Raw genomic sequence first — 13,136 nt, 5'->3', positions numbered from 1 at the left:
TTTATCAGAATCAGAATGCTGATTTGCAAGATTTGTTCACGAATCAGAGTCTGATCCGGTTCTTACCTTCCCTGACTATTATCGTGAGTAACGGTTTGTTCCTCGCACAAAGCTATGATATATATGCACACGAGTCGTTTGGACTACGTTATGGTGATTCTGTGCCCTATTAGTGCTTGGAAAAGACCAGACTGTTAAAAAAAAAAAAAAAAAAATTGGAAAAGACCTACTCGAACATATGCTTCTCCAGACCAGCAGGAGTCAACACTGTTCCTTATCGCGCAGTGCTACCTTGACGACGTCCAAAACAGACGAAGAATTTCTTGACAACTTCCTGTACAGCAGAAACATGTGAGAAACGTGCATTATTACTGCACTGTCTTGAGTCATTTAAACGACCTCCTTAATATTATCGCGACTTGTATGTAACAGCATTTGTCATAATCAGTAATCAACATTGTTGTTTTTAGAGACGTTTGCTGGCTGTGAAGAGCAGTCGAGCTGAACTCGTGGTGAAAATGCCCGCAGTTACTTTATTTGTCAGGAGATTACCTGAAACAGCCACCAATGATCGTCTGTCAGCAGTATTCTCTGAGATAGGACCACTGAAAAACTGCTTCGTTGTCAGTGATAGAGGTAAGATTTTACTAATTAAATCCTTATATTTTATATGAAGTGAGATCATGTGTAAAACAGTATTTATATGAAATATGAACGTTTTGTATGTGTGTTCGTGCTGTTTACAGAGACTAAGAAATGTCGTGGTTTTGGATATGTGACGTTTTCTATGGAAGAAGATGGACAGCGGGCCATAAAAGAAGTCAAGGAGTATGAGAAGCAGAATATATTTGTTACTGTAGCCAAGAGAAAACCAGATGATAAGAAAAAGAAGAAGAAAGTGAAACCAGAAGAAGGTTAGATCTTCATGCATATATTTTATTTATCATGGATTGTGTTTACTTAATATTTGGAAGAAGAAATGACTCTGAACTGTTCATGCAGATTCAGAAGCTACAGAGCAACCTAAGAAATCAGCAGAAACCAAAAGTCCTGAAAAGTTTACAGGCATAAAAAAGACAAAATTGAAAGCTCGGCTGATCGTCAGAAATCTCAGTTTTAAGGTAACGTTAAGTTGACTAAAATCTGTTGTTTAAAGGAACAATGCTTAGTTTTGACATTTGACATTGCCTCTTACACTTGTGCGGTTTATGTGCAGTGTGAAGAAGACGATTTGAAGCAGATCTTCTCCGAGTTTGGAACTGTGCTTGAGACCAAGATTCCCTTAAAATCAGGTAAAACTTTAACCAACATGTGCAACACATCTCTTCTTATTCTCTTTTACATGATGTTTTCTCATACGGCCATCCACTTTGGTTGGTTTTTATGGCATCATGTTTGTGCAGATGGGAAGAAGCGAGGTTTTGCGTTTGTACAGTTTAAGAACATGTCAGAAGCTGGAAAAGCTCTTGCTGCGATGAACCTGAAGGAGATCAAAGGTGAGTCTTTCTCAACACTGAACACACCATTGCAGAGTGCTTCAGCAAACTTCCATGACATCAAATTATTTACATTGTTATCATTAATGTAATATCAACATTAATGAAATTTCAAAACAATCTATGCTAAAAAAAAAAAAGCGTTTTCTCCCAAAATAACAATTGTTTTTATTAAAGAAATCTTGAAATATCTGGAATCAGAAAATGAATTGTAACTATGTCGGCTCTGCCAGGTTTTTATTATTATTAATAAAATGCGTCTTATTCGTCCCTCACAGACAGACAGGTGGCTGTGGATTGGGCAGTTCCAAAGGACAAGTATCTCGCCACCCAATCAGCTTTAGCGCCTGGTAATTCGTTTTGTCATTTTCACTGCATTATTTATTTATGTGGATGTGGTTGTAAAAAGCTTTGAAAGTGCATCTACTGTCTAGATTTTTTTTTTAGTGAAGTGTATATGGATATCTTGCAGGAACTATCAAAGAAGAGAATGTGGAAGGTGCAGTAACTGATGGGAATGAAGGTGCCAAGAAAAAGTAAGTATTGGATATGTAACTGATCTGATAATGTGTGTTTAGGTGAATTCCTTAAATTTAAAACGAGGTCTCTCGTGTTAAGGTCTATAGCACTGGAAGAGAAGGATGTCTCCGAGTCAGAGGAAGAGGACGATTCAGAGGATGACGACAATGCAGAAAATGAATCTCAGCAGACAGATAGTGATGCCAGAGAACCTAAAGACGATGATGATGATGATGATGATGATGACGAAGACGACGACGACGATGATGACGATGATTACGACGAGGACAATAAGGGAAAAAGTGACTGTATGATTAATTTTCTTCATAGAAAAAAAAAACCCTATAGCCCGTTTCACACAATCTGTATGCAATACCAATATATTTATGTGCCCATGTTTAACACGTTAGAGCATTCACACTTCTCGCAGACATTGTCCGGCAATGCATTCCAGGATCATGTATATATGCAGCAGTGCAGTGATCGTTTCCGCACCAAGTCTATTTTTGCTGTAACAGTGCATTGTTTGTGGCCAAAATGAACATGGATTGACATGAAAATGAAGTCATTTCATCATAAATGCATATATTTAAAGTCTACTGTGTTTCACAGTCAACACATGGCTTTTTACCCTGAGTAAAGCAAGGAAAAGTATACCTTAACTCGCATTTAGATAAACAAAGCGGCATAATGGATGGCACTCGTGTCTTCGTAGAGAACGTTTTTCTATGACCCGCAGGATTTCTTGTATAATGATTTAAATACAAAAGAAAAAGCATGAGAGTTGGCTGTTTTTGTCAATTGTAAGTTTTAATTTAAAGTGTTTTGATACTACCTTGTAACTAGAGCTGCACGATTAATCGTTAAAAAATTGCGATCTCGATTCAAACACCCACACAATCTCATTCTTAAATGACACGATTCGCCTGTGTATATTAAAATGTGCAAAATCGCACCGTCTGGAACATTCAAATCTGTCGGCGCTGAGCTGAGAGAGCAGTTGTCATGAATAAGCATGAAACCGCTTTTCAACCACACATTATCATTATTTCTGTTACAAATATTCATATTATCATAGAAGAACTGGGAATTTTTTTTATAATTCGTATATGTTTAAATGTTTTAGCACTTGCTTGAGCAACTTAATATAAAAATCTATAAAGATGTAATGAATTGAATACATTGTTTAAATTTTGTGCATTTAAAACGTGATTGCGTCTATTGTATAACTGTAGTGTGTAAAATTTTTTAATAAATCACACTCCTGAAAAAGCATTTTCAGGAACAACGCTTGAATTTGAAATAAAAATAATGGATAAAATTGTATTTGTGGTATACAGCCGTGGATCAGTTGTGCACTGCGGACGCGTCATATGTGAAAGCACAATGAGCGTACATACACAACTGATCATGTGTGAAACGCGCGTATGTCATATCATGCATGTAATGTGTCTGTCAACACTGTGACTCTCTGTAAATCTCTATCCACAGCTCTTCCAAAGAAGAAGAGAGACCCTCTTTCTTCAGATGTGACTGAGGGAAGAACCATCTTCATCAGGTGAGAATCATATAAGGAAGTTCTGTTGTATAGATCTGTTTTGTTTACTAGTCGAACATTTTTATCAAACTACAAAGCAGTGCTGTCTATAAACCATTGTTTAAACAGAAATTCATATTTTCATTGTCATATCTTTGTTTCATTTTGGGTTCTGTCAGAAATCTGTCCTTTGACACAGATGAAGAGGGTTTGGAGGAAGCTTTGTTGCAGTTTGGCGAGCTAAAATACGTACGTGTGGTGATGAACTCAGACACTGGACATTCAAAAGGTATTTTCAATCACCAAAACCTTGGCCTGTATGGAATAAAGTACAGTATTCATAGTAATTCTGTCTCTCTACTTATCTTTCTAGGTTGTGCTTTTGCTCAGTACAAAAGTAAAGAAGCGGCAGAGAAATGTATTGCTGCTGCTGCTCTAGATGATAAAGAGGTGAGTTCACTGTCCTGCAGCTTTAGTAAGAGTTGCTGTTCTTATATCTTCAACATATTATACCAGTAAACATCGGATCGTTGTGCTGATGCATATGTGTATTTCAGTTTGGTGGCATTAGGGTTGACGGCAGGAGATTGAACATTTTGCCAGCCGTAAACCGAGAAGATGCGGCAAAATTAAAGGACAAGAAAGTGAAAACCCACACAGGCACCAGGAACCTTTACCTCGCCAGAGAGGGCTGTAAGTAAAGCCAGTCACACAATGCTGCCAGTCAAATGACCATTAAAGCGATAGTTCACTTTGAAATTAATTTTTGATATGTTTTAGCTTACCTCAAGGGCATCCAAGATGTAGGTGTCTTTGTTTCCGCAGTAGTTTCAATTTTGATAATTTTAGGTCAAACCGTTCTTGTCTGTCAGTCATATAATGCAGGTCGATGGTCATTGTCTCAAAACACAAGCACAGAGTCCAAATTAAAACAATTCCCCATCGTCCAAATGAAACAATTCCCCATCATAAGTACACATTGATGGCCTAAGACACGAAACGAGCGGTTTGTGTGAGAAAACGAACAGTATTTATATCGTTGTTATCTCTTGAAAACAGCACACGTCCAAATGATCTGACGGCGCGGGCGGGTATAGATATATACATAGATGTCGCCTTGGCTACGGTTTCGTTCCAATGAATATATCGTTCAATCTATCGTTCTATCGCAATCTATCGTTCCATAGATATACATCTATGTATATATCTATACCCGCCGGCGCCGTCAGATCATTTGGACGTGTGCTGTTTTCAAGAGATAACAACGATATAAATACTGTTCGTTTTCTCACACAAACCGCTCGTTTCGTGTCTTAGGCCATCAATGTGTACTTATGATGGGGAATTGTTTCATTTGGACGATGGGGAATTGTTTTAATTTGGACTCTGTGCTTGGGTTTTGAGACAATGACCATCAGGTCGACCTGCATTATATGACTGACAGACAAGAACGGTTTGACCTAAAAATATCAAAATTGAAACTACTGCGGAAACAAAGACACCTACATCTTGGATGCCCTTGAGGTAAGCTAAAACATATCAAAAATTAATTTCAAAGTGAACTATCCCTTTAACAGAGCTTTGTTTTAGTTCGGCAATAACAGTACAGGCCCTGTTTACACCTGGTATTAAAAAACATTTTCGTCAATCTGATCACAAGTGGTGGTCGCCACTAAATACTATGGGTGGCACGATACATGAAAAAACATCTGAACCGTTCGGTTCGCTTGTCTCGGTTCGGTGCGTGTGTGCGTCGCACGGTTCGACGCATGCGCAATGTAGCCTCGTGGCCGTGCTAATACAATACTAAATCATAAATCAGATGTATGTAGAATAATACATACGATTTAAATAGTGCACTGGGTTTACTTAGACATTTAATAAGATCTACTTTTATATGTCGTTTTTTCACGTGAATAAATACATAGATCGACTGTTTCACGTTTGTACTTTAATGGTCCAGTGGCAGAACTTCTGCCAAGCGTGTCAAAGGTTCTGAGATCTAATCCGCACTCGTGTATATATATTTTTTTCTTTTTCATCGAAACCGATTGTTTATCAGTGGTTGTATATCAAGCAGGGACAGATTTGTGTGAATTTTGTTTTGTTATTTCACCGGAAAGAATAGAGAGTCTCCTCAACGGATTGAAGCGCGCGTCCGAGTGAAGACCGTGCGGCGTGTGCGCGAGCCACAAGAGAACACTGTATCAGCGCCACTGATCGCAGCGGCAACGAGCACTTTGATCACTTGATTAAAAAAAACACATTTCAGCGCTAGATTGCTTCTTATTTAACAAACGAATGAAACGAATACTTTGCTAGTTAACTGGAGATGTTTTATTTATTTGTATTGGTACATCCGTGCCGCGAGATGTTTCAAAAGTGGTGGGGACAATATCGACCCGGCAAAAAATGGTGGGGACATGTCCCACCCGCAAATTACGCCTATTGACAAAGAACTGTCCGACACAGCCCACGTAGCTCTCACTACAGTACAGATGGATGGACCTCCAGGGCCACTGAAAGTTTCCTCACGGTAACCGCTCACTCACTCACTATATTAGTTTCGAAATGGGAAATGAGAAGCTGCGTTTTGCAAACACGCCCCATTTATGAAATAAATAAATAAATAAATAAATAGATAATTAAGCTATATATCATATGCTGAAGTAAATTTTTGGAGTGTTAAAGATTAAAAGAAAAAAATAACAACAAGAACCGTACAGAACCGAAAACCGTGACCCTAAAACCGTGATACGAACCGAACCGTGGGTTTTGTGAACCGTGCCACCCCTACTAAATACAGGTGTAAACGGGGTCTAACATGTTTTGAGCTTGTCCACTTTCGAGCTCTTCCAAGGGTAGTAGAAAACGAATTTGACCGAATTGCTTATGTAGTGTAGACAGTCATGTGGTCGAATGCGTTCGATCAGCCACAGAAGACCGCCTGCTCTCTGCCTACTGACTTATTGTGTAAAGATTATGGGAAGTGTGCTAACTAGACAGATTTAAACTTTGTCAGCTGGAGACCTAAGTTTGATTTGAAGATGAATAACACTAGCAAGCACAATGTTCTCTGGTTTCTAACACGCACTCACCACGTTCGGCGTGGTTTTCGGCGTGTAGTCCAGCTGCTGCTCTCCGGATGTTTTTTCCGGCGTCTCCTTTTGCGTTCGTATGTAAAGCGTGCAAGCTTATTTTGTCCTTTAGATTGAAAGATCTGAAAAGGCCCAAACATTTACCTGCTCATAGACCCTCACCTCAAAAATATCAGGACAGAAGTGGTTAAAAGTGGACAAAAAATACGGGATTAAAACACCAGGTTTAAACCGGAATGTCTCACTCATCTACTTTTGATCCGATCGACCAGAACACATTTTAATACTAGGTGTAAACAGGGTCCAAAACTAACATGTGCACCTGGATTAACTTGTTACCTCTTGAACTTTATCTAGTGATTCGTCCTGGATCCAAGCCAGCAGAGGGAGTTTCAGAAGCTGACATGGCCAAGAGAAAAAGAGTGAGTGCAGAGAATGATTTTTAAAATGATTTTTATTAGTTTTTTTGTGTGAAGTATTTCTATAAAGTTTCAGTGAATGTTTATTTTAATTATGTTTTGTTATTTTAGTATTTCAGCTTAAATTTATTAAGCTTAAAGGAGCTGTATGTAAGAAATGTATTTCAATTAATCATAAAATGGCCCTGATATGTCACTAGACATTAAGAAATCATGTTAATTTCAAATACTTATATCACTGACAACAGTAGTCCGGCCAGGATATTGTCATTTAAAAAGTGAAGTTGCAGCCCTCAACTGATGTTGATGTTGTCATGTTGTGTTTTGGCCTGAAGCGCCACCCTCCACCTATCTACCAATCACGAAGTCAGTAGTGTTTCGGCATCCGGGTTGCCAGCTCAGCTCTAGTTACCACAGCTGCAGCTACAAACGTTCGTGCTGGATCCTGCAGCCTATCTGGCAACCTGGAGTCAGGGGGGAGGGAATACACCACTCTACAGTAATTTGAAAGTGATTGCAGTACCAGTTTTGGCCACAGTCTTACATACGGCTCCTTTAAGTTTTTCATCTAATATTTATATTTTATTTTATTTTATTTCAGCTTTATTTCAGTTACCGAAAAGGATTCTCAATAGTCTATTAACAGCAACGCTGCTGATTTTAATACATCCAAATCAATACTGCAGTTGTTTCCCTCATATTTACATTCAGGAGTAAAAAAAAATAAATAATTCTAGCATCAACATCCACACTATATTGGTGTCTATATTTTTTTGTTTTTATTCTTTAGACATCTGATGCATTTTCTTACATTAAATGGGAAATGGCCCTTTCATATGTTACATTGCATTAACAGTTTTGCTGTCAAATCAAAAATAAAAGCATTGATTTCAAGATGCTTTCCATCACTTTGGCAGATAAAAAAAGGTATCTGCCATATGATCATGCCAGGTGTAAAGGCGGCCAAAAAGTATTTTTGTGCATGTTTTCTGATTAACAGTTGTTGTTTTTTGTGTGTTGTCAGTTTGATGAGCTGAAAAGGGCAAAGTTAAGGGACGTTAATGTGTATGTGTCTAAAACACGGCTGCGTGTCCATAACCTGCCTAAGAGCGTCAATCAGCCTAAATTTCGCAAGCTCTGCCTCTCCGCTGCTGGTGGTAAAGGCGTCCGCATCACTGAGGTAATGCACACACTTTAAATACATTTAAAAAAAAACCAGTGTTATTAAAAAACCTTTTAAACACCAATTAACAGCAAACCAAAATTAAGCAATGTTGAAAAGAGACGTCTTCTCGCAGTTCTTCCTGGTAACACTAGAGGGCAGGACTATGTTATTTGGGTATGATCAGGAGGTTTCACTGTCTAGTTTGTTAGTAGTCATATAGCTGACTTTTCAGGAACAGTCCTCCTAAAAAGTCTTAGGGCACAATGGTTCATAGAGCAGCTTTTGGGGGGGTTCTAACCTACAACCTTTTGATTGCCCATAGGTTTAATAGGTTTGCCCATTTAGGGCTGTTTATTTACATTTTGAGGAATGGCACACACAAAATGTCATTACGACCTGACAGATATCACTGAAATTAACCAGTCTCTGTGACAACCCTAAGCTTAGCCAGATAGAATCTCTCCCTCTGCCTATCATTTTGCATGTCAGAAAGATAGATGTTAAAAACCTTGAATAAATTTGTCTTTTCGACATGGTAGGTTAATTATTAAAAGCAAACAAGATGTTGGGTTTGGAGACAGGCTTGTATGGTTAAAGGGATAGTTCCCCCATAAACGAAACTTTTGTCATAATTTACCTAACCTCAAGTTGTTCCAAACCTATATGAATTCCTGGTGAACACCAAAGAAGATATTTTGAAGAATGTCGGTAACCAAACAATTGATGTACCCCATTGACTTCATTGTATATTTTTTTTCCATACTATGGAAGTCAATGAGGCCCATCAACTGTTTGGTTACCCATATTCTTCAAAATATCGTCTTTTTTGTTCAGCAGAAGAAATAAATTAATTTAGGTTTTATTATGGCATAACTTTTTCATGTAACAAATTCATGTTCCTGATTGTCTCTTTCTCTGTATATATTACCTACAGTGTCGTGTGATGTATGATAAGAAGCCTATTCGGGGTCAGGTGATGGGTAAATCTCTAGGATACGGCTTTGTGGAGTTTTTAGCACATGAACAGGCTTTACAGGCCCTTCGTCACCTCAACAACAACCCAGACATCTTTGGACCTCAAAAGGTAGACCACCACAACTTTTTGTTGTCATTCAAATACCAACAAAAAGCCTGATTTGGGTTGCTGGGAGCTTTGAAAGAAAACTGGGATATTTAATAGCCTGTTTATTTAATAGCCTGTTTGTTGTTCTATCGAGTCAAAATGTTCCTAGAAAGAGAAGTAGGCCACTGTGGCGACTGTCTTAATTCTTAGAAGTATTTCAGCTATGTGTTTTGGGACGATGTTAGATGATGTGAGCTATAGTTTGCTGGTGTGTAAACACACTTTGAGGGCCTGTTATTAAGGGCTTCAGTGCCAGGTTCACAGCAGTGGACCTTTAGTGTTTTGCAAATGAGGACAAAGGAACGAACAAATCAAGCCATGTGCCTGTCTGTCAATCTTTCCACACGTCATATAAACACTCATTCCTCCGACGCTCAGTGGAATGTGTTTTGGTCTGTATTGAATGTAACTTCTCAAAAATAAGATGAATCGTTCTGTTCACTCACTTTTGTGGCTAAGACTCATGGCTCTTTCACTTAATATAAATTGGAAAAAGCTTTAGCATTGAGCAATAACTGAAGATTGAGCAAGACCAATGTTGAAGTGTGAATGTTTTCCTGTGTCATTCCCATCAGAGACCCATAGCGGAGTTCTCTCTGGAGGATGGCAAGAAGCTGAAACTTAAAGCCATTCGTCTGAAAAACAGCAAGGTGAGGCTTGGTTGCATCTTAAAGAAAGAATTCCCAAAATAAAAAAGAATTTTTTTTTTTCTTTTTTCGATTGAGTCCTTTATGTGCTTTTTCCATTGAAGCTGCCCAAACAAGACAGTAGCCAAACAGGAGGGCAGCCGCAGCATCCTTCAGGAAAGATGAAAGGTCCCTTGCGGAAAGGAAATGCGGCTAATGTTGATAAACAGGGGAAGGCACAAGAAAACCAGTACTCCGGGTTTATGACCAAATCAGAGGTGGAGCACGTAGAACTGAAGGATGGCAAAAAACGGCAGAAGGTTCTGCATATGCCTTCGCATAGAGGCCCAAAGATCAGGTACAACTCACTGCATATGTGAAATTGAAACAAGTACTGTTTAATTAATCATGAAAAGTCTATTATGTACAATGACCCTCGCACTATTCCTCAGGCAACGCGATAAAGGGAAACAACCCATGGTGCAACCCAAGAAACCGAATAAAGGGCCCAGCAGGAAAGATAGAAATATGTCTACTTTCATTGAGAGACGCAGCATAATCGGGAAACAGGCAAGTCAAAGAGTTAAAAAGAGATTTTATATATAAAATATTATATATATATATGTGTATATATATAACAAGTGCTGTCAATCGATTAAATTGATACTTGCACATTTCCTTTCATTAATTTCACCTACCATTATTTATATTTGAATAATTTCACATTAAATCTCCAAATTATTGTTGAAACAACATAAAGACGGTTTATTTTAAATGTACAACATTTAATTTAAGCGAACTTAAAACAATCTTCACATAAACCCCTTTATAATGTCACATTTAGTTGTCTTTAGGTGCCTTTAATATAGCAGGGCTCAATGCTAAGGATTTTGTCTACTGGCCCAGTAGAGCTGTATGTATATACGGGGTTTTTTTTTGTCCTGCCAAAGCCTTATTTGATCAGTTATTATGATTTATGAGTGATGTGTAGATGACTGCTGCACATGTTAACTGAGGTAGAGAACGAGCAAAGAGCACACTCTCTGTGTCTTCAAACTAAGCAGCACTGTCTTTGCTCTCTCTCCCTCGCACATATTACGGTAATCAAAATCAACTTGACACAATGGTAAAAGGTTGGATGACCGAATCCATGTTGCACGTGGTGCATCAGGAGATTTTTTTTTTCCCCTGAATTACCGCTGGGTGTAAATTGCGCTCAAAAAAACATAGCCTCTTCTCTGACAAGCTTTACGCACGTGCAGCTGACATGAACCACACGTTCAATAAACGAAAAATATTTATCCAGTGATGAAGTGTTTTGTGTTGACAAATCTTTCGCGTTGTCTTAACACAGGGTTTCGCACACAATGCGTCCGCTAATGTCCGATTCACCGCCTAATGATTCTTTGGAACAGATTCATTTTAATGACTGGTTAAAACAACTGATCTGTCCAAAACTGAACTCATGAATCGGTATAATAATTTACTCAGAACACCTCTGAAATGAGAATGCAGGTGTGCTTACCCCTTTTAGCCAGAGTGGTAAGTAAGAATTAAAAGCCTTAATAAACCACAGTATTTTCAGGTTATTTATATTGACAATGTGTAGTAAATTACCCAAATCGTTTAGTTTAGACTAGAATGAGGTGAAACCAGAACTTAGCAAGTTGTTAGCTAATTTTATTCAATTGTATATGGTAGAAAAGTAGACTGTTAAAATAAACTTTGTAATGCTACTTTTTAATATTGATATGACTATATACCAAAATAATAATTAGTAAACAATGAGGAAAAAAAGAAACAAACATCAAGGTAAGAGATCATACATAATATATGAGATGGGCTCGCAGGTCAGGGTACTTTTTATTGTGTGTGTGGATGACCATTTCTGTCAGCCACCACCAAAGACCATTTTTGACCCCGGGAAAAACCCTGATATATAAACATTACTAAACGTTTAGACGTAGGTTTTGGTTTAAGTACCACCAGTTCAACCGTTATGTTATCTGTCTATTATTATTTTTATTTTTTTCATCACAATTCTTATGTCTATTTATTCTGTTTCAGAATGGCAAACCTGCAAAGAGAAAGTTCCAGAGCAGAGAGGATGCTCGCTTTGACAGTTTGGTGGACCAGTACAAAAAGAAACTGATGGGCAAATCAAACACTAAGACTGTAGTCAAGAAGGGCAAATGGTTCAGCTGAACATGTGAGAGAAAAAGAACATGTTAAATGTCGAAAACTTCTGGGGACTGAATTTAATACTTTAGCTCTGTCTGAGTTTTTAAAACAAACAAACAAACAAAAAAAAAAAAAAGTTTTCAACGTGATATTACTTGGTTGCATCAGAAAACTATTTTTTTCTAAAGAAATAAAATAATTCAGATATGGTTCCAATATTTAACAGACTGTTTTGTAGCTTATTAGTTTGGATGTCTATTGAACTAAATGTTTATTAAGAGTTCCACGCCAAGTTTCATGTTTCCTGCTGTTTTCGGCACAGAGAGTTTTTTAAACATTACAAAGATAGAGCTTTTGTTGACAGGATGAGTCGTCAGCTGTTGTCAATATGGACTTGGACTTCGCCAACATTTATTTTAGGTGTCATTATTTAACTGCTCTCCTCAAACTTTGAAAACAGGTGTACTTGAATTAAATGCCAGCAGGCATTTCCTGTCATCCCTTGTTTAACAAGTTATGTAATGCACCCTTGTTGACTGCATGGAAAATAATTAACTTGCTTGTGGTTTTAATCCTGTATAAAATTAAATGAAACCAGCATTTTGGTTGATTTAATGTCTAAAATGTTTAGAGCAGGTTTACTCGTGGCCAATATGATCTCAACAAATGAGATGGGCACAAAATTGCTAAATTGAACTCATTTAATTTGATGCATTATTTAATGCCCCAAAAAATGTTTTTCATTGAACAAACAAAGCTATAGATTTTTGACAAAAGGGGGGCCAGGCAAATTGATATGATATTTGACTGATAATGTCAAAATGGGTAGTTATATGTTGATTTAAATGAATTGCAGGTATTTATATGTTGTATATGGTAAAAAAAAAAAAAGCCTTTTGTTGACATTTATCTGAAAAACCATTCCAATGCTGCATTTTCCATTTTGGGATTCATTGGAAAACAGGACCAATA

At 37.7% G+C, this 13,136-nt stretch overlaps 1 protein-coding gene across 2 annotated transcripts; it reads left to right on the top strand.

Moving 5' to 3' along the window:
- Positions 1-248: 248 nt before the first annotated feature.
- On the top strand, positions 249-12,769 carry rbm28 (RNA binding motif protein 28). 2 transcript variants are annotated; one of them, XM_084409386.1, is made up of 20 exons: positions 249-351; positions 471-636; positions 747-914; positions 1,003-1,121; positions 1,217-1,292; positions 1,404-1,496; positions 1,775-1,846; positions 1,969-2,032; positions 2,115-2,323; positions 3,507-3,573; positions 3,732-3,841; positions 3,926-4,002; positions 4,110-4,245; positions 7,008-7,072; positions 8,094-8,249; positions 9,169-9,318; positions 9,933-10,007; positions 10,109-10,341; positions 10,436-10,553; positions 12,051-12,769. In XM_084409386.1, the coding sequence occupies exons 2-20, from the start codon at positions 519-521 to the stop codon at positions 12,186-12,188; spliced, it is 2,244 nt and encodes a 747-aa protein (XP_084265512.1). In that variant the 5' UTR covers positions 249-351; positions 471-518; the 3' UTR covers positions 12,189-12,769. The 2 variants fall into 2 exon arrangements, with proteins under 2 accessions (XP_084265512.1, XP_084265511.1); XM_084409385.1 differs by having other exon boundaries at positions 310-636.
- Positions 12,770-13,136: the final 367 nt, after the last annotated feature.

Source organism: Rutilus rutilus, assembly GCF_951802725.1.
Source record: "Rutilus rutilus genome assembly, chromosome: 5".
Lineage (NCBI taxonomy): Eukaryota > Metazoa > Chordata > Actinopteri > Cypriniformes > Leuciscidae > Rutilus > Rutilus rutilus.
The sequence above is the reverse complement of the archived record's forward strand: the minus strand, read 5'-3'. Positions and strand labels throughout refer to the sequence as shown.